This window comes from Neofelis nebulosa, chromosome 13 (genome assembly GCF_028018385.1).
Source record: "Neofelis nebulosa isolate mNeoNeb1 chromosome 13, mNeoNeb1.pri, whole genome shotgun sequence".
Lineage (NCBI taxonomy): Eukaryota > Metazoa > Chordata > Mammalia > Carnivora > Felidae > Neofelis > Neofelis nebulosa.
Genome location: NC_080794.1, coordinates 58,085,123 through 58,105,157, shown reverse-complemented (window position 1 = coordinate 58,105,157; position 20,035 = coordinate 58,085,123). Strand labels below are relative to the sequence as shown.

Below are 20,035 nucleotides of genomic sequence, written 5' to 3'. Positions count from 1 at the left end.
GTGACCTTGGGCAAGTCACTTGCTGTGCTGGGCTTCAGTCATCTTTAAAAATGGAGTGATCGGGGGCGCCTGGGTGGCGCAGTCGGTTAAGCGTCCGACTTCAGCCAGGTCACGATCTCGCGCTCCGTGAGTTCGAGCCCCGCGTCAGGCTCTGGGCTGATGGCTCGGAGCCTGGAGCCTGTTTCCGATTCTGTGTCTCCCTCTCTCTCTGCCCCTCCCCCGTTCATGCTCTGTCTCTCTCTGTCCCAAAAATAAATAAAAAAACGTTGAAAGAAAAAATTAAAAAAAACAAAATGGAGTGATCGGATGAAAAGAGTCTATTTTGAAAGCCACCATTCCAGATTTTTGTAATTCTTGCCTCTTTGTTTGTCTTGAGGCACCATTCATGGACTTTTCTGCCTCTTTAGGGTGCGGACACTACTGAGGAAGGAGATGAAAAGAGCACAGAAAAGCAGAAGTACAGTGCCACCACCGTGTTTGGGGCAAACACTCCCATTGTTTCTTGTAACTTTGACAGTAAGTTTTAAACATGAATTTGTGCCTTCCACTGCTATGACTTATCTCTAGAAAACTCTTTGCATCACCAAACATGATTAAAATGTCTTCATGCAAGTGTGACTTCCATTGCCATCCCCTGATGAGAGGATTTTTTAAAATATAGTTTTAAAAATTGTACTTGGGGTGGAGGGGTTGTCAAATCATTGACTTTGACAGAGTCTGTACTGATTCTATCTGTTAAGCTCCCCCAAAAGATTATTTTAATTAAAAAAAGAGGTTCAAAAAGTTAAGTAAAGGTTGGCTCCGATGATAATCTTTAGGCATTCTGGGATGAGGCAGACCTGCTGTGTAATAATAATAATAACAATAATAGCAAATGCTTATCTAGGGCTTAGCCTGTGCCAGGCACTATGCATATATTAATTCATTTAATCCTTGTAACATCCCGAGGAGGTAAGTGTTATTATGGTCCTCACTGTAGACATGCAGAAGGATTAAATAAATTGCCCCAAATCTTACAGCTTGGAAACACTATAGACAAGCTAGTCTGACTCCCAGATCTGTGCACCGAATCACAGTGCCCTACTCTCTCTCTCAGATCACGTGTGTGGGAGGTGGGAGGGTATACACATTAACACACTAAGGATAAAGAGTATAAAGATTTTGAGCTATCAAAGCAGCTTTTAGCAGATAACTGTCTCCTAGATCTGGGGCTGAAATAGTATAGAAAGCCCTGTTTCTATAAGTCCTGGAAACCAAGTTTCATTTTAAAGGTCTGTGATGACAAGCAGTAGCCTAACCCCAGGTATTTTACAACAGGAGTAATGTTCTCCTGAGTGATAACACTTGCATTGAGCTTATTATAGTATTTTTTAAATGTGTATTTTTAAGAGAGAGAGAGAGAGAGAGAGAGAGAGAGAGACAGTGCGAGCAGAGGAGGGGAAGAGAGAAAGAGAGAGCGAGAGAGAGAATCTGAAGCCGGTTCCAGGGTCTGACCTGTCTGCACAGAGCCCGACGTGAGGCTCGAACTCACAAACTGTGAGACCATGACCTGAGCCGAAGGCAGATGCCTAACCGACTGAGCCACCCGGGCGCCCCAAGCTTACTGTAGTATTTTTAAAGTTGGTTTTGTTTTATAGGAAACAGAACTACTTTGGGAGCACGTGCCATCAGCAGGCTATGTGTTCTTTACTGTGGAGAAGTAGATCTGAAATATGTATTATGTCCAAATATTCCAGTGTTCTATTTCTTGTAAGTAACTATCCTGTTCTTTTCAGGAGTCTACATTTACCATCTGCGCTGCTATATCTATCAAGCCAGAAACCTCATGGCTCTAGACAAGGATAGTTTTTCAGGTAAAGACACAAAAATCTCCATCATACATGTCGTTGCATAGCAGGCTAGCTTGTGGATGCTTTTAGTGATTTCTCAGAGGACAACTAAAGGGCTTTCCATATTGAGATCAGTTCAATTTGTGTGAAGTAAACTGCTCAGTCATTAAATAAATAATCACTGAGTATGTCGAGCTGGAGATACACAGAAGATATGTGGTCTTTTAATACTAATAATCATTAACTGATCAGGTAATAAAAAGCCCCAAGAAGAAAAGCAGTTTCTGCTCTCTGCTTATACACACAGCTATATATACATATACCCTGGGCTCTTGGGCTGATTGGGAAGTTAAGATCCTTTATATATTTTTTGTAGCTCTCTCAAGTTGACAGATCACAAGTTCACGCGTTTGCCTACAACAGCAGGCTTGAGGTCATTGGGAGTCCGTTTCGACCTCTCCGCAGCCTGTTCCCCCGATTCCCAGCAGCACCATAAAGCCGTGAGACCCGGCTGGTTTTGTGTCCTTTGGACTGGATCTAAGGGGAAGGCTGTAGGCAGGGCTGAGGAAAAGGTTGCTGGGAGTTTTTGCTGTAGCTGGTGGGATCATGAATAGTTCAGGGGCCATCTGGGCTACTTGGGGCAGATTTCTCCTTCAGGACTTGAACGGAGCAGAGCTTCTATGGAAACAGCTCTTAAAGCAGTTGCCTGACACTCTGGCACGCTCACATCAGTTGTGAGGTGTGTTCCAAGCACTAACGTAACCAACATTTGTGAGTGGTTTCCTTTTCTGACAAATGAGAGGAGATTCAAAGCTATCTCTATACTACGGATCTCCAAATGGGGTTTGAAGACATTTTTGAATATTCACCACCAGAGGGCACTCAGTCATTGAAAGTTGAAGTTAGAATCTTCTCCAAATTCTTGACTGAAGTTGCCTAAAACTCAAGCACATTCTTTGCAGTTTGAGACATGAGATATATGATCGGAGCAGAAACAAAGAGCCCCATTCATGTGATACCGCAATGCTAAAAATGAAGCAGCATTTTCGATGATACAACACTTTCAGGTTAGATATTAGGCTATTGCTCAAATAGATCAGCTCCCAGGCAATTACAAAAGTTTTGGTGAAGTTATTTAGCATGGAGGAGAAACAGATTGCTTCTTTTTTTCCTTATCTTTTTTCAGCTTTGTTGAGGTATAAATTACAAAGTTGCACACTTAAAGTATACAAAGTGACGATTTGATATACAAATACGTGATGGAAGGGTTCCCACAATTGCCTTAACACATCTGTCACCTCACATAGTTACACTTGTGTGTGTGACAGAACACTTAAGTTCTCCTCGCCTAGCAAGTGTCAGTTACACAATACACTGTTGTCAACTGTAATCCTCATGTTACACATTAGGTCCTCAGGCCTTCTTCGCCTTATAACTGAAATTTGTACCCTTCTACTAGCCTCTCCCCATTTCACCCCCCTCCCCCCGACACATACCCCCCAGCCCCTGGCAGGCACGATTCCACTCACGGTTTCTATTAATCTGATTTTTGAAGGGGTGTGGGGGAACTTCTACATGTAAGTGATACCATGTAATATTTGTCTCTCTCGGTCTGGCTTATTTCACTTAGCATAATGCCCTCCCGGTTCCTCCATGTTGTTACAAATGACAGGATCTCGTTCTTTTTAAAGGCTGAATTATATATAGATAGTACACACATACACACCACATTTGCTTCATTCATTCATCCATCAGTGGACACATAGGTGGTTTCCATACCACAGCTATTGTGAATAACGCTGCGGTGAACATGAGAGTGCAGAGGTCTCTTTGAGATCATTATTGCATTTGCTTTGAATATATACGCAGAAGTGGGATTGCTGGATCATGTGATAACTCTATTTTTAATTTCTTGGGGAACTCCCATACTGCTTTACACAGTGGCTTCACCAGTCTGCATTTTCACCAACAGTGCACAAGGGTTCCCTTTTCTCCACATCTTCGCCAACGCTTGTTATCTCCTGTCTTTTTGATAATGAGACATCCTAACAGGATAGAGAGGTTACTTAATATCTCATTGTGGTTTTGATTTACATTTCCCTGATGACGAATGATGTCGAGCACCTTTTATTGTACCTGTTGGCCACCTATATGTCTTCTTCGGAGAAATGTCTGTTCAGGTCCTTGGCCCATGTTTTAATTGGGTCATTTGGGCTGTTTGCTCTTTTGTATGAGTTCCTCGCAAATTTTGGATATTAACTCCTTATCATATATGTGGTTCACAAATGTTTTTTTCCCATTCCATGGGTTTTCATTCAGTTTATTGTTTCCTTTGCTGTGCAGAAGCTTTTTGGTTTGATATAGTTCCACTTATTTATTTTTGCTTCCGTTGCCTTTGTTTTGGGTGTCAAAGTCAGAAAAAAAAAATCACTGCCAAGACTAATATCAGGGAGCTTACCCCTTATACATTCTTCTAGGAGTTTTATGGTTTCAGGTCCTATATTCAAGTATTTAGTCTACTTTGAGGTGACTTCTGTGAAACAGGGCTCCAGCTTGATTCTTCTGCATGTGGCTATCCAGTTTTCCTGGCATCATTTATCAAAGAGACTATCCTTTCTTCATTGTGCATTCTTGGCACCTATATTGAAAATTAGTTGCTCTCATATGCATGCATTTATTTCTGAGTTCTCTGTTCTGTTGATTCCTGTGTCTGTTTCTATGCTACTACCATACCATTTTGATTACTATAGTTTTGTAATATAATTTGAAACCAGCAAGTGTGATGCCTCCAGCTCTGTCCTTTTTCATGATTGCTTCGGCAACCTATCTCCCAGGTGGTGGTGAGGGTCTGTGATCAGTGCACCTGGAGGAAGAACATGCAATTGAAATGAGTGGTCCTGAGGAGCTGGACTTTAGCCACGGCCTCACTGTTACTCTCTTCTTCTGTTTTAGTTCTTATTTTTATTATTATTATTTTTTTTGTTTTGTTTTGAGAGAGAGAGTGTGAGCAGGAGAGGGGCCAACGGGGAGGGAGAGAGAGAATCTTAAGCAGGCACGGAGCCCAGCACGGAGCCCAACACAAGGCTCAATTTCATGAATCATGAGATCATGACCTTAGCCACAATCAGAAGTCAGACGCTTAGCCAACTGAGCCACCAGGCGCCCCTCTCTTCTTCTGTTTTAGATCCGTATGCTCATGTCTCCTTCCTCCATCGAAGCAAAACCACTGAGATCATCCACTCAACTCTGAATCCCACATGGGACCAAACGATTATATTTGATGAAATTGAAATCTATGGGGAGCCCCAGACAGTCCTACAGAACCCACCCAAAGTTGTCATTGAACTTTTTGACAATGACCAAGTGGTAGGTAATTTAGAATTTCTAAGATGGCTTGGGGAATAATGGAAGTTTATAGGGATATTTGTTGGGGAATTTAAGGATTGTTTGTTTCTCTAGGGCAAAGATGAATTTTTAGGACGAAGCTTGTGCTCCCCTCTGGTAAAGCTAAACTCAGAAATGGATATCACACCCAAACTTCTCTGGCACCCCTTAATGAATGGAGACAAAGCCTGTGGGGATGTCCTTGTAACCGCAGAACTGATTCTGAGGCACAAGGTACTTACTGAGTTCTCACATATTCTTTCATAGCAACTGTTTAAAATACTTGTTAATAACCCACGACACCATTCCCTTGAACTAAAGAGAGGCACTGACATTTCCATGTTTGTTTTACAGGATGGCTCCAACCTTCCCATCCTTCCCTCACAAAGGGCACCAAATCTATACATGGTTCCCCAGGGGATCAGACCTGTGGTCCAGCTCACTGCCATTGAGGTATACATCTCCCTAAGTTTTATGGATCAAGTCAAATGACATAGCGACAGAACTGGAATCCTTCACCTGGGAAATGAAATCTTGTCACCTGTTCTCTTGCTGTGTCCAACTTCCTAAAGCATTTGTCCGAAAATCTGAAATATTCATGGACATAGAAGGCTTGTTGAAACAAGAAGAACAGGTCAATTCCGGCCTTACTGAGGGAATTTGGGGTTCTCATTTACTGGGATCCAGGAGATTTCTGAGCTTCCCGTGTCCACTGGAGAGCTGGGAGAGGGAAGGCAGACAAAGAGCAGTGTGTGTGTGTGTGTGTGTGTGTGTGTATGTGTGTGTGTGTGTGCGCGTGTGCACAGAGAGCAGGAGACTCAAGAGGGGACTCAAGGTGGAGAGAGGCATGGGAGTAACAGGAAATGCTGACATGCCAGACAATCAGGGCAGACACAGGCTGATGGAGCTAACAGGTAGCTTGATGGACAGTGTCTGGTCCATTCTCAAGGTCTCTTCCTTGATGTTACCTTGAGATTTCCATTCTCAAGCTGTCTTGGTAAGAGTTTCCAGAGACCAAACAGATGGCTTTAAACAACAGCTATCATTTTTGAATGCTTACATGTCAGACGCTGTGTTAAGAAGTTTACACTTGATCCTCGGAATGACCCTGTGATAGATAATGCTGTCAGTCCTGTTTGCAGATGAGACATAGAGAGGTTACTAACTTGCCTGGGTTCACAGCCAGGATTTGATTCCTGCACTCTTCACTGCTCTGCTTTTTAGCAGCTCAGGCAGAGGAAAAGGGGCAAAACCACTTTCTCTGCATGACCTACAGGCTTTCCAGAATAAGAGTCTCAGAGATTTTAGGCAAATCTGCACAAGCCAACCTTAAAGAATTTCTGTTATTAAGGAAGAATGTTTCCTTTGAATATTATTTTTAATATACTGGGTTTTCTTTCTATCTCTTTATATTGTTTTGTTAGATTCTAGCTTGGGGCTTAAGAAATATGAAGAACTACCAGATGGCTTCTATCACATCCCCCAGCCTCATTGTGGAGTGTGGAGGGGAAAGGGTAGAATCAGTGGTGATCAAAAACCTTAAGAAGACACCCAACTTCCCAAGTTCTGTTCTCTTCATGAAAGTGGTACAGTATCAAGATTGTAATAGTCCATGTGTGTTGAGTACCTGAGTTTTATCTGAAATATGTATATGTATATATATATATATATATATATATAATCACACACACACACACACACAAAGTTTATATATTTCCAAACTCTGACAGCAAATAGAAAAACCCTGCCTTGGATTCAGCTTGCCAGTGACTTTTGTCCCTTAGACTCTCATACCATAGTGATGATTTCTTGAAGCTTTAGACATCCCCAGTGATACAGAAATATTTATGAGAATACGTATTTCTAGAATAAACTTTTCATCTGTTCAGCTACCAGGTTCAGGCTTTGGGTCAGTCCCCTGAGGGCAGAATACTAACCCTCAGTCCTGCCCTTGCAAGTGTGTATGGACTGGAAGCCTCCAGATAGGCACTGGCTGGCTGGGGAAGGGCAGGTGCGGAGCCCATTTGGGGCAGTGGGGCCATGCCCTAACAGCCCATGACTGCACCCCTCCTCCAGGTGCTTCTGGAAGGCACCCACCTTGCTCCACAGGTTGTTAGGAATATGGGACAGTGTCAGATCCGGTTCACGGTCCTCCATCATAGGACCCCATAGGAGCAAGAAGAGGTCACCCAGTCCTCCCGCTTTTAAAGCAGTTAAATCCTTATCCTACTGTACTATATCAAAGAGATAAAATCAAGGCATTTCCTTGGCTCTGATGGAGTAGAAAGCCCAGGACCTTCACATTCCTTTTCTCTCCCTAGTCATTTGGTGTCGCTAGCACACCATTCTCAAACTCTAGGGTCCCGTGATTTAACCTGGGCTTTTACAGATGAAGAAACTGAGGCCTAGAGAGGGGGACACCTTATCCAGGTCCTGCAAGTGAGTGTCAGGCCACACTTTCTGTGCGGCAGTGGGTATGTGGAGAGACGACAGCAGCAGCCCTGGGTGCCGGCTGCCTTCATACTCCCTGCCTTTTGTCTTTGCTCTCACCCTGCAAGACAGGCATTTTTCACTCCTTAAACACCCACTGTAGCGGAAACCCAGAAGATAAGTAATTTACACCAGGGACGTAGCTGGCAAGTAGGCGGCCAGAGTTTGGACTTAGGTTCCTCCGGCTGCAAAGCCGTCCTCCTCCCCCCTGCAGTGTGCAGATGGAGTGCTGCAAGCCAGAATCCAATCGGGAAGTGATCGCCCCAGGCCACTCCGCCCACCCTTGCCTGCTCCCCAGCCCCTCCCCCACCCCCCACGTTCTAGTCTGAATCTAGTCTCAGTCAGCAGAAGAAAAGCCACTCAGTCAACCCCAACTTCGATTCCTTTGCAAGGCCAGAGATGGAAATGTATCTGAACCACATACCAGGCAGACCCCAAGACCAGCCCATGATTCCCTAATCAGGCAATGTCATCGAGGCCACCAAATTCCACAAGGAAGAACAGGAGGAGTCGAGGAAAAATGAGCATTCCATTTGGACACCGAACTTCCAAGACTAAAAGATTCCCAAGCCACAGTTATTTCCCTTGGAGATTCAGTTTGATCTCAGTTTCTTTTAAATGCTGAGTCTGCATCCTGTGACTGGGCACTGAGACCCTATTCTAAGCAGTTCACATACATCAATTAAACAACCCTCCTATTACTGAGGAGATAACTGGGGCTTTGAAAAGTTGCCTGAGGCCAAGCGACTCCTAGTAGCAGAGCCAGGATTTGACCCCAGGCCATCTGGCTCGCAGCTCCCATCCTGAAGCACTATGCTGTTTGCCTAGCACATATATTCCTGAACTACATACTGTGAGTCCCCGGGGCTATACCAATCAGGCAAAAAGTCTGGGTTGGTCCCTTTGGGAGAATTTACTGGGAAGTTCTGCTACAGAGAAGTGACGCCTACCTCTGTGAATCCCCAGTTCTTGCCCAAGGAAGAATTGTACATGCCTCCTCTGGTGATCAAGGTCATTGACCACAGGCAGTTTGGGCGGAAGCCTGTCGTTGGGCAGTGCACCATCGACCGCCTGGACCGCTTTCGCTGCGACCCTTATGCGGGAAAGGAGGATCTTGTGCCACAGCTAAAAGGTAAAATTCACGTCTATAAATATCCCTTTGGGTTTTTCATGTGAGATCTGATTAAATCTTCACAGACCTCCTCAAGATAAAAAATATTCATGCAGATGAAGAACTCATTTGATTTCCAGTGGGCTATGTAACTTTCCCAAGGTGCTATAGTTAGTAGGTGGTAAAGTTAGATTTGAGGGGCGCCTGGGTGGCGCAGTCGGTTAAGCGTCCGACTTCAGCCAGGTCACGATCTCGCGGTCCGTGAGTTCGAGCCCCGCGTCAGGCTCTGGGCTGATGGCTCGGAGCCTGGAGCCTGTTTCCGATTCTGTGTCTCCCTCTCTCTCTGCCCCTCCCCGTTCATGCTCTGTCGCTCTCTGTCCCAAAAATAAATAAAAAACGTTGAAAAAAAAAATTAAAAAAAAAAAAAGTTAGATTTGAATTCCCACCTTGTTTGGGGGGGGGGGGGGGGCGGCATCCAGCGCCCAAACTGTTACCTTCTGAAGTAACCTATCCCTGGCTGAACATAAGCTGTCTCTTCGGGAGATGTTAAGTGCTTCATAATGTTTTCATGTAGTCAAGCAGAGAAGACAAACAAGGACATGAGTAGTTGCAGTCAGTGTGATAAATGCTTTGAGCAAGAAATACAGCGGTCCCCTCCTGAGCAGTGAAGCAGGGGGGGGATTTTCATTTCTAATTGCTTTCTGTCTGTCATCCTCATGATCGCATCCCGTTACCGCGATGTCATTGGAAAGATACTATTTCATTGTTATCCGCGGAGGAAAAGCTGGGGACTTGTCTGCCGTAGGTCACATGATTCGTAGGTAAATGATAGTGGGGCATGGTGCTGACCTTAGGGCTCCAAATAAATAACAGCTAATGAATAGCATCTTGCTATTGCCCATTCAATAATGACTTGTTTTTAGCTTACTGTGTGCCAGGGTCCGTGTTAGGGGCTGGGGAGTGGGTCAGCATAATGAACAAAGTTCCAGGGCCCCTGGCTTCATGAGATTAGATGCCGTGGGGAACTAGCACACATTCATTCAGCTGATCTTCGGTGCCTCAAGACTGAAACAGATGTCTTCTGTTTAAGCAGCTGTCCTGCTAACCAGTTCTAGTTAATCTTCCAGAAGGTTTGGTATTGATTTGACAGAGCATCTGAAACTCATCTGTTTCAGCATCCTATAGCCCTGATTCAGAGAAGAGGCTAAAATAAAATCCACAATCACACGTGGGCAAAAACAAACCTACATGAGTTTATCCAGAAATTTCCCATGCCAAGCATTTTGTGTTGAATTGATAGTCCTAAAATAGCAACATTTTTTATAGCAACAAGGATTACTATAACTGCAGCATTGTTTAATTTGGGGTTACTCAGTGGAGAGAAACCATTGTCCTAGCATTGCCCCTGCTGCTTTCATGAGACAAAGTTATTTGATCCAAATACGTGAATTCACAAATTCTGCAATCTTTCTCTGGCCTCCGAGTGTGGACTTGTTGGTGTCTATGGGGCAGGGGGGGGCGGGGGGGGCGGGTAGGATGGGGCTCAGGCAGAGGTCTCCTGGTTAGTGACTCTGTAATTAATGTGAAATATGGTCAAGGTTTCAGAGAACTCTTCGAAAAGGAAAATCCGTAAGGAGTATGGGGTGGGCAAAGCATAATGTTCCCAAGACTAGAATCTGGTACTTTCTTAAAACCAAAAATAGAGTAAGAGTTGAGGAATGTAATTGGCTGGCCTAGTGTCAGAAGCATACAGAATAGCTTTCCTCCTGCCTTGAGGCTTTGTTTACGTGAGGCTGGTAAAGCAGAGAACTGCTAAGAAGGAGCTTGCATACAGTTGTGTTCCCGCACACCTACCCAACTGGCTGTCACGTCCTGTGTTGTGGCTGGCAGAAGTTTTGGGGGGAGCCTGTTTTGGAAATGTAGAGACTGCTGGTAGGGATGGGGGTGCTGCGTGGATATCGAATGAGCCAGCACAGCAAGTGGAGTATCGCAGATGTTCAGTAAATGTCACTCTCCCTGTCTCCCCAGTGTCCCCCTAATCCTTTCCCATTTCATTGAGCATTTACTCTGCCCTGGGTGCTGGCGTGTTAAGACACAAGCTCTGGGGTCAGACAGCCCTAGGTCATCTACTTCCACTTCCTACTGGCTGTTTAACCTGAAGCGAGTAACTTGGATTCTCTTAGCCTCGATTCGTTTTTTAATCTTTATAATGGGGATAATGGTGCATATTCTACAGGATTATTGAGGGATTAAATGAGATAAAGTACGTAAAAGGCTTAGTCCACTCCCCGGCACGTGGTATGTACCTAAAATGTGTCTTCCCTCCCCTGCTTTTGGTCCTACACGGGTGGGTTAAACAGAAAGTTCTTTTGGCTTTGCAGTTTGTTCTGTCTGGGTGCTGGCCTCCCATTGAATGTCTGACTGCCCAATGCCGTCTTCCATAAAGGGTAGACATACTCCTCACCCACACCCGTGCCCTAGGCTGAGGCTTCATTGGAAGCAAACCTGGTGAGCCCAGGGGCTACCCCTGAGCCCTTGCACTAATCCCAAAATCCGGAGCCACAAATACAGTTGATCCTTGAACAACGCAGGGGTTAGGAGCACTGACCTTCATGCAGTCAGAAATCCATGTACAACTTTGACTCCCCTAAAGCTTAACTACTAATAGCCTCCTGTTGACCAGAAGCCTTAAATACCAATAACATAAACAGTCCATTAACACATTTTTTGTATGCTGTATATTTTATACACTGGATTCTTACAATAAAGTAAGCTAGAGAAAAGAAGACATTAGGAAAATCATAAGGGGTGCCTGGGTGGCTCAGTCGGTGAAGCTTCTGACTTCAGCTCAGGTCGTGATCTCGCGGTTTGTGAGTTCAAGCCCCGTGTCGAGCTCTGTGCTGACAGCTCAGAGCCTGGAACCTGCTTCACATTCTGTGTCTCCCTCTCTCTCTCTCTCTGCCCTTTCCCCGCTCATGTTCTGTCTCTCTCTCAAAAAAATAAACATTAAAAATTAAAAAAAAATACAATCATAAGGAAAATAAAATATATTTACAGTACCATAGTGTATTGAAAAAATTCCACACATAAGTGGACCTGCACAGTTCAAACCCGTGTTGTTCCGGGTCAGCAGTATTCTGGGAATTGCATAAAACCAGGGTGATGCCTCTTCCCTGTGCTCCCACCGTGGGAACCGGAGCTGAATGAGCCGCCTGCAGCTTCAGGCCTGAAATGTGCAACTGTTTGCCCTGCTTTGCTTTGCTGTGTCTTGGGAACAGATTCTAAGAAGGTGAAGCTCCTTCCGATGTGGGTTTCCTTCTCCGCTCATGTCCTCTAAAGACATTGGTCTTTCTTGACACAATTGAACCGTTCTTTTTTGAGCACTTCCTGTGTACAGGTACTGGGCTAATTGTCCAAGACAAGAGAAAATGTCTAAACCTACATCACGTTTTGGGAAAAGTGATGAGTTACTGGGTCACCTTCTCCATTCGGGGATGGTCCTGTACACTCAGTGAGTGAGTCCTACCCATGAGTAAAGTCTACTTTCCACTGTGGCTGCTGTACTTGAACTTCAACTAGAATGTTCAGTACTGTTTTTTTCCTAAGTATCTTGGGTGAGAAATTGTTTGTCTTGCAGCCTCCCTTCTGTCTACCCCACCCTGCCGGGACGTCATTATTGAAATAGAAGACACCAAACCATTACTGGCTTCAAAGGTAGGTTTCAGAACTGATCATCGGATAATATCAGTTTTATTTTCCAGGTGCCTAGGCATTGGGCGAATTCAGGCAAACCGCCATTCAATGCAATTAAAATAATAATAACCAAGCCAATTTATGGAGGTAGAATAAAGAATCTGAATCTCACACTCATCAGTAATTAAATGACGTTGTGTAGATTAATGTCCTCTACCCTGGGTCACCCGGGATACTTAAAATAATACCCGGGACCAGGCCCCACCCTCCAAGAGGAAGAGGGACCTAGTAAACATCAGTATGTTAAAAAATCTCTCCAAGCACTTCTAATGTGCAGGCAGGTCTGAGAACCATTGGTGTGAACAGTCTGAATGATACCATTTGCTAGAAAGAGAAATTTCAGGAAGTGGTTTGTAGCACTGAACATTCCGAAGAAGGGGTGCATGCATGAAGTAGAAATGTCATGGATTTTTAATGACCCTATTTGCCCGTGTGTGGGTTATCTAAGATTTTTATATTCACTGTGGTTTTGAGGTGAAGAAATTGGTGGAAATGCTCACTCAGGACCCTATTTTAGAACCTTCGCAGCCAATTCTACAAGAAGGAAAGGGAGGGTGGGGGGAAGAAAGGTCTCAGTCCAGAAAAAAGAAAACATCAAATATCTCCCTGTTTGTGTTGGCATTTAGGATGGACTTTCACAGCATGTTTTAATGTGCAAACTGGCCAAAAAATGCACATGATTGCACTTTAATATGTTATGTCCATAAACAGTGCCTTTTAAAAAATTCACTTCCTTCCCACTTCATTAAGCTCACTACCAACTGGACCATATGAAATGTGGTCTCCACAGCCAGCTCTGTGTCGCAGTGCATTTGATTCTGTTCCCTGGGAATCCTCCACAGTCATAAATGACAATATCAAATCTGCGAAACACCACATTTGCTTTGCAAACGACCTCACATATTCCCACCAAAACAGTGGTGGCCTAGGGAGAAATTAAGTACTGTATACTTAAGAACCTTGATTGATAATACGTTTTCACAATGGCCCAGGAAAAAGGCAGTTTTAGATCCTGTTCTGTAACCTATCTCCAGTTTTCTTACTTTCCATCGCCAAACAATTCTTATTCGTGCCTGCTGTGTCCTCGGTAGCCCTACATATGGGGGATCAAGAAGAATCAAGGCCAATCTATGCTGATATTGTCACTCATTTCGTAACAGTACTTGACCCATGACTGGGCTACTGGAACAACACATTGTGAAAGGTTAGTTTACATCATAGAATCTGAGTTGCAGCGGAACAGGATTGGAGGTGGTAGCACTCGGAACCGCCATTGTTCAGTGCCCCCCCCCCTCCCTATCTGAGGTTTCACTTTCCCCGTGGTCGACTGCTGTCCCAAAACACACGGTCCTCCTTCTGACGCAGTGTCAGAGGGGCAATAGTAGCCTGACACTGCGTCACAGCCCCTATGTCACTCACCTCACCCGTCTCATCACTTAGGCATATTATCATCTCACATCATCAGAAGGGTGAGTTCAGTACAATAAGATATTTTGAAAGAGAGACCATAGTCGCAAAACTTATTACAGTATATTGTTATAATTCTTCTATTTAATTATTAGTTATTGTTGATCTCTCACTGTGCCTGATTTATACATTAAACTTTATCATAGGTATGTGTGTATAGGAAAAAGCATAATATATACAAGGTTCAATTCCACCCGCAGTTTCAGGCATCCACTAAAGGTCTTGGGACGTATGCCCCGCTGACAAGTGGGGACTACTATACTGTACATGACTTTAGTCAGCTTGTGCTGCTAACACCTAGCTGAGGCACACTGTGTTAGGAAAGGCCGCTTGGAATCTCCCCTCAAAAACTGACTCCACCCATACATTAGGGAAGACAGTACACATCTCGGCAAAGTCAAATGAATGAAGTTGAGCTTTGGAAGAGCAAATAATAACAACTTTGCTGATGTCCTATATTACATGTACATGATGTGCGTGCATTACATGTACATGTGATATATGTGTAATGTATGTCCGTTACCACTAATCTGGGTAAATTGAGAGAGTAAGTCAAAACTAACTGCTGTTGATGTGAGCTGGAGGCTAGGGCTTTGGGTGACTGTCCTGTGCTTACAGAAACTCACACCGTTACCCTGTGAGATCTCTGGGAGTTCCTTTTTATTTATTTTTTTAATTTTAATGTTTATTTTTGAGAGAGAGAGAGAGAGAGACAGAGTGTGAGCAGGGGAGGGGCAGAAAGAGAGGGAGACACAGAATCTGAAGCAGGCTCCAGGCTCAAGCTGTCAGCACAGAGCCCGACATGGGCCTGGTAACTCACAAACCACAAGATCATGACCTGAGCCAAAGTCAGATTCTTAAGCGACTGAGCCATCCAGGTGCCCCGGATCTCTGGGAGTTCTTAAATGGGCTCAGCATTACCACAAGAAAGGTGGTGCCTGGGGCAAATTGGTAAGTGCTAGCCAGATAACATGGGCATTCCTACATGGCCATTTCAACAATTACCTTCCAATTCCAGTGTTTAAGCAGTATGTCAACAGCACTCAGCAAAATGGCTTCTCCAACGACAGTGCATGTATGTATGATGAGAAAATGCATGAAGCTGCTTGGGACCACGGGGACCTTGGTCTAAAGACATGAATTCTCCTTTCAGATTCCTTCTAATACTAGATTTTGGAGTGAAAGGTGATCTTTAAGCAAATGTGATTGTTTGAAGCCCGGGGAGACTCTTGTCATGCAGATACCATAAAGCAAGCTTCTTGAGATGCTCCCATCCCTTTTCCGCATGAACTCCTGAGTAAATGGGCGTGAATAAATTCTCCCATATTAATCCTAACTTTTAAAACCAGACACTTGTTTTGAGTCACGCTTTTTAAACCATAAACTATTCTCTTCTTGGAAATGATTTCAAATAGCTAAAAATAGATGTGAATAAAAATAGATGTGAATAAACAGAGTTTAAAAATCTTTTTAAAAAATTCAGGAACCATTCAGAATGTGAATGTACTTTTGGCATAAAGTCCCTCTCTCCAAAATCTCAATCTGGCTGCGATTTAACCTTTAATCCTGCTTTGGTATGAATCTAATATAACAAACTGTTACATCTGTCTATCTCTCTGCCTCTCTTGGCAATGCTGTGTACTGAATAAACGCCAATCAGAAAACACCAAGGGGCGCTTAACAGAGGAAGCCCTGTGGCCGCCTCATACAACAGCTGCAGGAAGGGCCTATAATGAGGAGCTGCTGTCTCCTCACATGAGAAATGAAGTTAGGATTTCAGAAAGGGGGTCTAGATAGCAGTTCCTCAGACTGCCCCTGAAGGTGAACTTGGGTGACATCCAGCAGGCACGGAAAGAAAACTCAAGCCCAGCATCCGAGCTCACCATTCCCTCATCTCTAGGATGCACCCTGAGATCAGGGGTGGATTCTCCATGCAGAAGCTCAGATGGAAGCATTTGACCGTGAGAAACTTGACATCTTCGAACAGTGTTGATGGACGCATCTGTATTTGGTGCTGTAACAGAGGCATGGGGAAAAAGCAAGGAAAGGCAGCTACATGATGATGTTGCAGCCATGCTAGACATGATTTTCCCCTGACAGGAGTTTTTGAAGGGATAAGAATAAGGCCAATTTGGGGAATACTTTAGGAGCTAAGTGAAATGAAAGGTTGGGGGCAGACTGATGAGTGGCCACACTTCCATGCACCCCCATCCCTCCCATCTTGTGACCGCTGTGCTGGCAGACAATGAGATTATCTAACCCTTGAGAACATGGGATGTGGGTGGCTACCTCCAACCCTTCCATTTTAATACTATTTGTAACTCATGTGCACGTTTTCAGAGAAGAAACCAGGAAGGTGTGTTTAATTATGAGATCATCCTGAATACTTTAAATAATCCATCAAAATGTTGATCATCTAAAGCATGCATGAAAATTAATTTCTCCTTCTTCTTTCTCTTTAAACCTGATGCTCATGGGGTCTCCATATCTGTGTGACCTGACACGGTTTGCCCTCTTCCTGTGCATATATGTGATAAACAGCTGACAGAAAAGGTAACTATTGTACACGCTTTGCTAGATTTAAGATTCATTTTAGATTTTCTGCCTATAGCTGATACGTAAAGAAACTTTTTAAAATCCAGGCTTAGTTTACTGACTATAAAGGGGAAATAATTCTGTATAGTGTGTGTGTGTGTGTATGTGTGTGTTTGCATGTCTATGGTACACAGAAAGGAAATAGCTTTTCTTGAGTGTTCCTTCCCTGCCCCCTACCCAGACTGAGTAAGAGTCTATGTTACAGGTGACACTGTTTCCCCCCCCCCCCCCAGCAAGATCACTCTTTCCCAGGTATATTAAAATAAGCAATGGGTGGGTCTGATGAGGCTCTATTCTTGTTAAAAATTTGAGTAGAACTTATAGCAGCCTTTAATAAACTATAGGCTTCTGCAGTTTTAAATTGTTGTACAAGTGACTCTGATATGCTATCCCCTCTGCCCAACCAAGAGCTACCCGTCTAAACCAGAGGTTCTGAACACTGACCACACAATGGGATTCGCCTGTGGAATTTAAGAAAACATTCTTGAATGCCCAGGACTCCCCCCAGGCTGATTGAATTAGAAACCCCAAGGACAGGTTGGGAGCAACTTGTCTAAATGACCCATAATGCCTCCTTACTGTGTTTTACATTTTATCATTTTTAAAGCTCTTTCTCCTAATGATCTTTTTTGATTTCCAAAACAACTCTCTGAAGTAGATGGAAACAGGTAGTGCTCTTACCCACTCGGTGGATGAAGAAATTGATGCTCAGAGATGTTGGATAACTTGCCCAAGCCGATGTGACTTATAATGTGAGAGTACAGCTTATAACGTAAAGGATGGGACTGGAATTAGAACCAGTTTTTCCACCTCTCAGCTTAGCTTTGTTTTATAATGTATTGCTGGCTATAAGGACTAAAGAAATGAAATAGTGGAAAACATATAAGGGAAGTTTTATCTAATTAATTTGTATATATAAATACCAAGTCAACAGGCTAAAAAAGTAAAATCAGACTAATGAATATATTGTGTCTATAGGCTGTAAGAAATCATCTAGGGGCACCTGGGTAGCTCAGCAGGTTGAGCATCTGACTCTTGATTTCGGCTGAGTCATTCATGATCCCAGGGTTGTGGGATCTAGCCCCATGTGGGGCTCTGCACTGAGCATGAAGCCTGCCTGAGATTCCCTCTCTCCCTATCCTTCTGCCCCTCTCCGCCACTCATGCTTTTTCTCTCTCTCTAAAACTAAAATAAATAAAATAAAATATTTTTTTAAAAAATAATCTATTATAGCTCTGGGCATTAGATCCCACCAAGGATGGTCATTTCACCTGTAGCTTCTGGGTAGAAGAATCGTGAATGCTGAATCTGAATCTACATGTAAACAAAAATCCTATCGTCTCCCCTGTTTCAGGTTCAGAAGTACCTATTTCTCTTACCTGTTACATATGGGTTTTCCTATACTGATTGGAAATCCACGTCAATACTACATAAAGGTTTTTCCATTTTGATGTCTTTCATTAGGAGGAAGAAATCGTTGACTGGTGGAGCAAATTTTATGCTTCCACAGGGGAACATGAAAAATGTGGACAATATGTTCAGAAGGGCTATTCCAAACTCAAGGTACCTGGGCCTGTGCTGCTGTGGGTGAGGGAATGGCATCCATTGTAACTGACCATGGGCAGAGCTAAGTAGAAGACAAAAGGGGTGATGGGGAGGGGCCCTGGGCACCTCTGGCTTCCTAGAGAGTCCTCTTGCAATAGGCTTTGGCTTTGCCAAGATTCCAGGAGCTTGAGGACAGCTGTTGATTTATGGTTATGTGACTGCCACTTTGGGGCTGAGGGCATCTGACAGAGGGTTGGGAATGGGTTGGCACCACACTAATTAGGCCAACAATTATCCAGTTCAACCCAAGGAACCCTAAAAGTCATGCTCTTACAGAACAGTGTGAAATGTCAACATGCCTGTCCTCCAAACAGGCATCCATTTCACCAGCTGAAAAGTTGATTCTGTTACATGGGTATAACATACCATCACAACCATGGACCCATGTGTCCAGGAGGAAGGTGAACTGTTGAGCTAGGCAGATCTGGCTATCTGTGATCTCCTGGTTTAATGTTTTGAGTTTCCAATTCTTCATTCCATGTTTCAGGCTATAATTAATGCGCTTAAGTAGAAGCAAATGCTAAAGTTTTCAGAACATTGCATGGGAGGAAAAAAAATTTTAAATGAGAAATATCTAGCCATTAAAATGATTTTCCCCATCAAAGTAGAAAACCTCCACATATTTTCACCTTATTATCATAACATCTCAGTGCAGCTCAAGAAACACCAGCATGTAAAGAACCACTAATTTGGAAAAATGATCAAACTGCTCAGGTAGATCAGTCCCCGAACCACCCTCCCTTCCTCCCTCCTTTCCTCCCTCATTCTCATTCTTGTTCCTCCTCTTCTGTTTCTGTTATGGAGGTATAATTTACATACAATAAAGGAATCCATTCAATGGGTTGTGATAGTTGTATGCGTCTACGTGTAAACCGCCCCCCAAAACAAGGCAGAGAACACTTCCATCACCACAGAGAGCTCCTGTGCACCCCTTCCAGCCAATTATCCACCATCGCCCACCGCTCTTGGAGACAGCTGATCTGGTTTATCACCATAGACTTTTGCCTGTTTTTACACTCCATATAAATAGGCTTATACCAGATGTATTTTGTGTGTGTCTGGCTTTTTTAGCCCAACACAGTTGTTTTGAGATCCATCACACTATGCTGTGTATCGGTACTCTGTCCCTTCTTATTGCTGAGTGGCAGTTCATTGTACGGATATACTGCGATTTGTGTATCCATTCTCCTGAGAATGAAGCTGCTTCAGACCTTCTCGTATCATGTGGACGTGTTTTCATTTTTCTTAATAAACACTTAGGAATGCAGCCTCTGCATCATAGAGTCACTGGGTATTTAACTCAATAAGAAACTGCCAGATGTTTGCCCCAAGTGGTTGTGCCCTTCTACATTCCTGCCAGCGATGTGAGGGTTCCCGTCGCTGCATCCACACCCTCACGCCCACTTGGTATTGCCAGTCTTTTTGGTTTAGACCCCACCTGCATTTTAATGAGAAATTAAGAAGCTGTTGATGGTTTTCAGGTATATGATTGTGAACTGGAGGATGTAACAGAATTCGGCGGCCTGACCGACTTTTCGGATACTTTCAAGCTGTATCGAGGCAAATCCGATGAAAATGAAGATCCTTCTGTGGTAGGAGAGTTTAAGGTGAGCAACGTGTGTTTCTGTTCTGTTTCAAATCCACCTTTAATTTCTTTAGAGACCTAGGATAATGGACAGCCAGCCTCTGGGGCAGGGACATGTCCTCTGACATCTGAAGGATGCTACAAGGTGATGACAAGAAAACGGGCCATGGGGTGGGGGCCAGAAGCTTCAAAGCCGTTCTCAGTACATTTCTGTCA

The 20,035-nt window shown here is 43.8% G+C and overlaps 1 protein-coding gene across 4 annotated transcripts in view; it reads left to right on the top strand.

Moving 5' to 3' along the window:
• MYOF (myoferlin) overlaps positions 1-20,035 on the top strand; it is a 153,203-nt gene that overhangs the window by 109,765 nt on the left and 23,403 nt on the right. For 3 of the 4 annotated variants that reach the window (XR_009252459.1, XM_058697186.1, XM_058697184.1), the window contains 11 exons: positions 408-516; positions 1,776-1,853; positions 5,014-5,195; positions 5,289-5,447; positions 5,568-5,666; positions 6,638-6,799; positions 8,670-8,835; positions 12,452-12,528; positions 16,576-16,587; positions 18,094-18,192; positions 19,716-19,841. Coding sequence is in view for 3 of the 4 variants with exons in the window: in XM_058697186.1 (XP_058553169.1) it covers positions 408-516; positions 1,776-1,853; positions 5,014-5,195; positions 5,289-5,447; positions 5,568-5,666; positions 6,638-6,799; positions 8,670-8,835; positions 12,452-12,528; positions 16,576-16,587; positions 18,094-18,192; positions 19,716-19,841 (1,269 nt within the window). In the remaining variant the exon portion in view is untranslated. The remainder of the gene's footprint in view (positions 1-407; positions 517-1,775; positions 1,854-5,013; positions 5,196-5,288; positions 5,448-5,567; positions 5,667-6,637; positions 6,800-8,669; positions 8,836-12,451; positions 12,529-16,575; positions 16,588-18,093; positions 18,193-19,715; positions 19,842-20,035) is intronic. The other variant, XM_058697185.1, reaches the window with a different exon arrangement.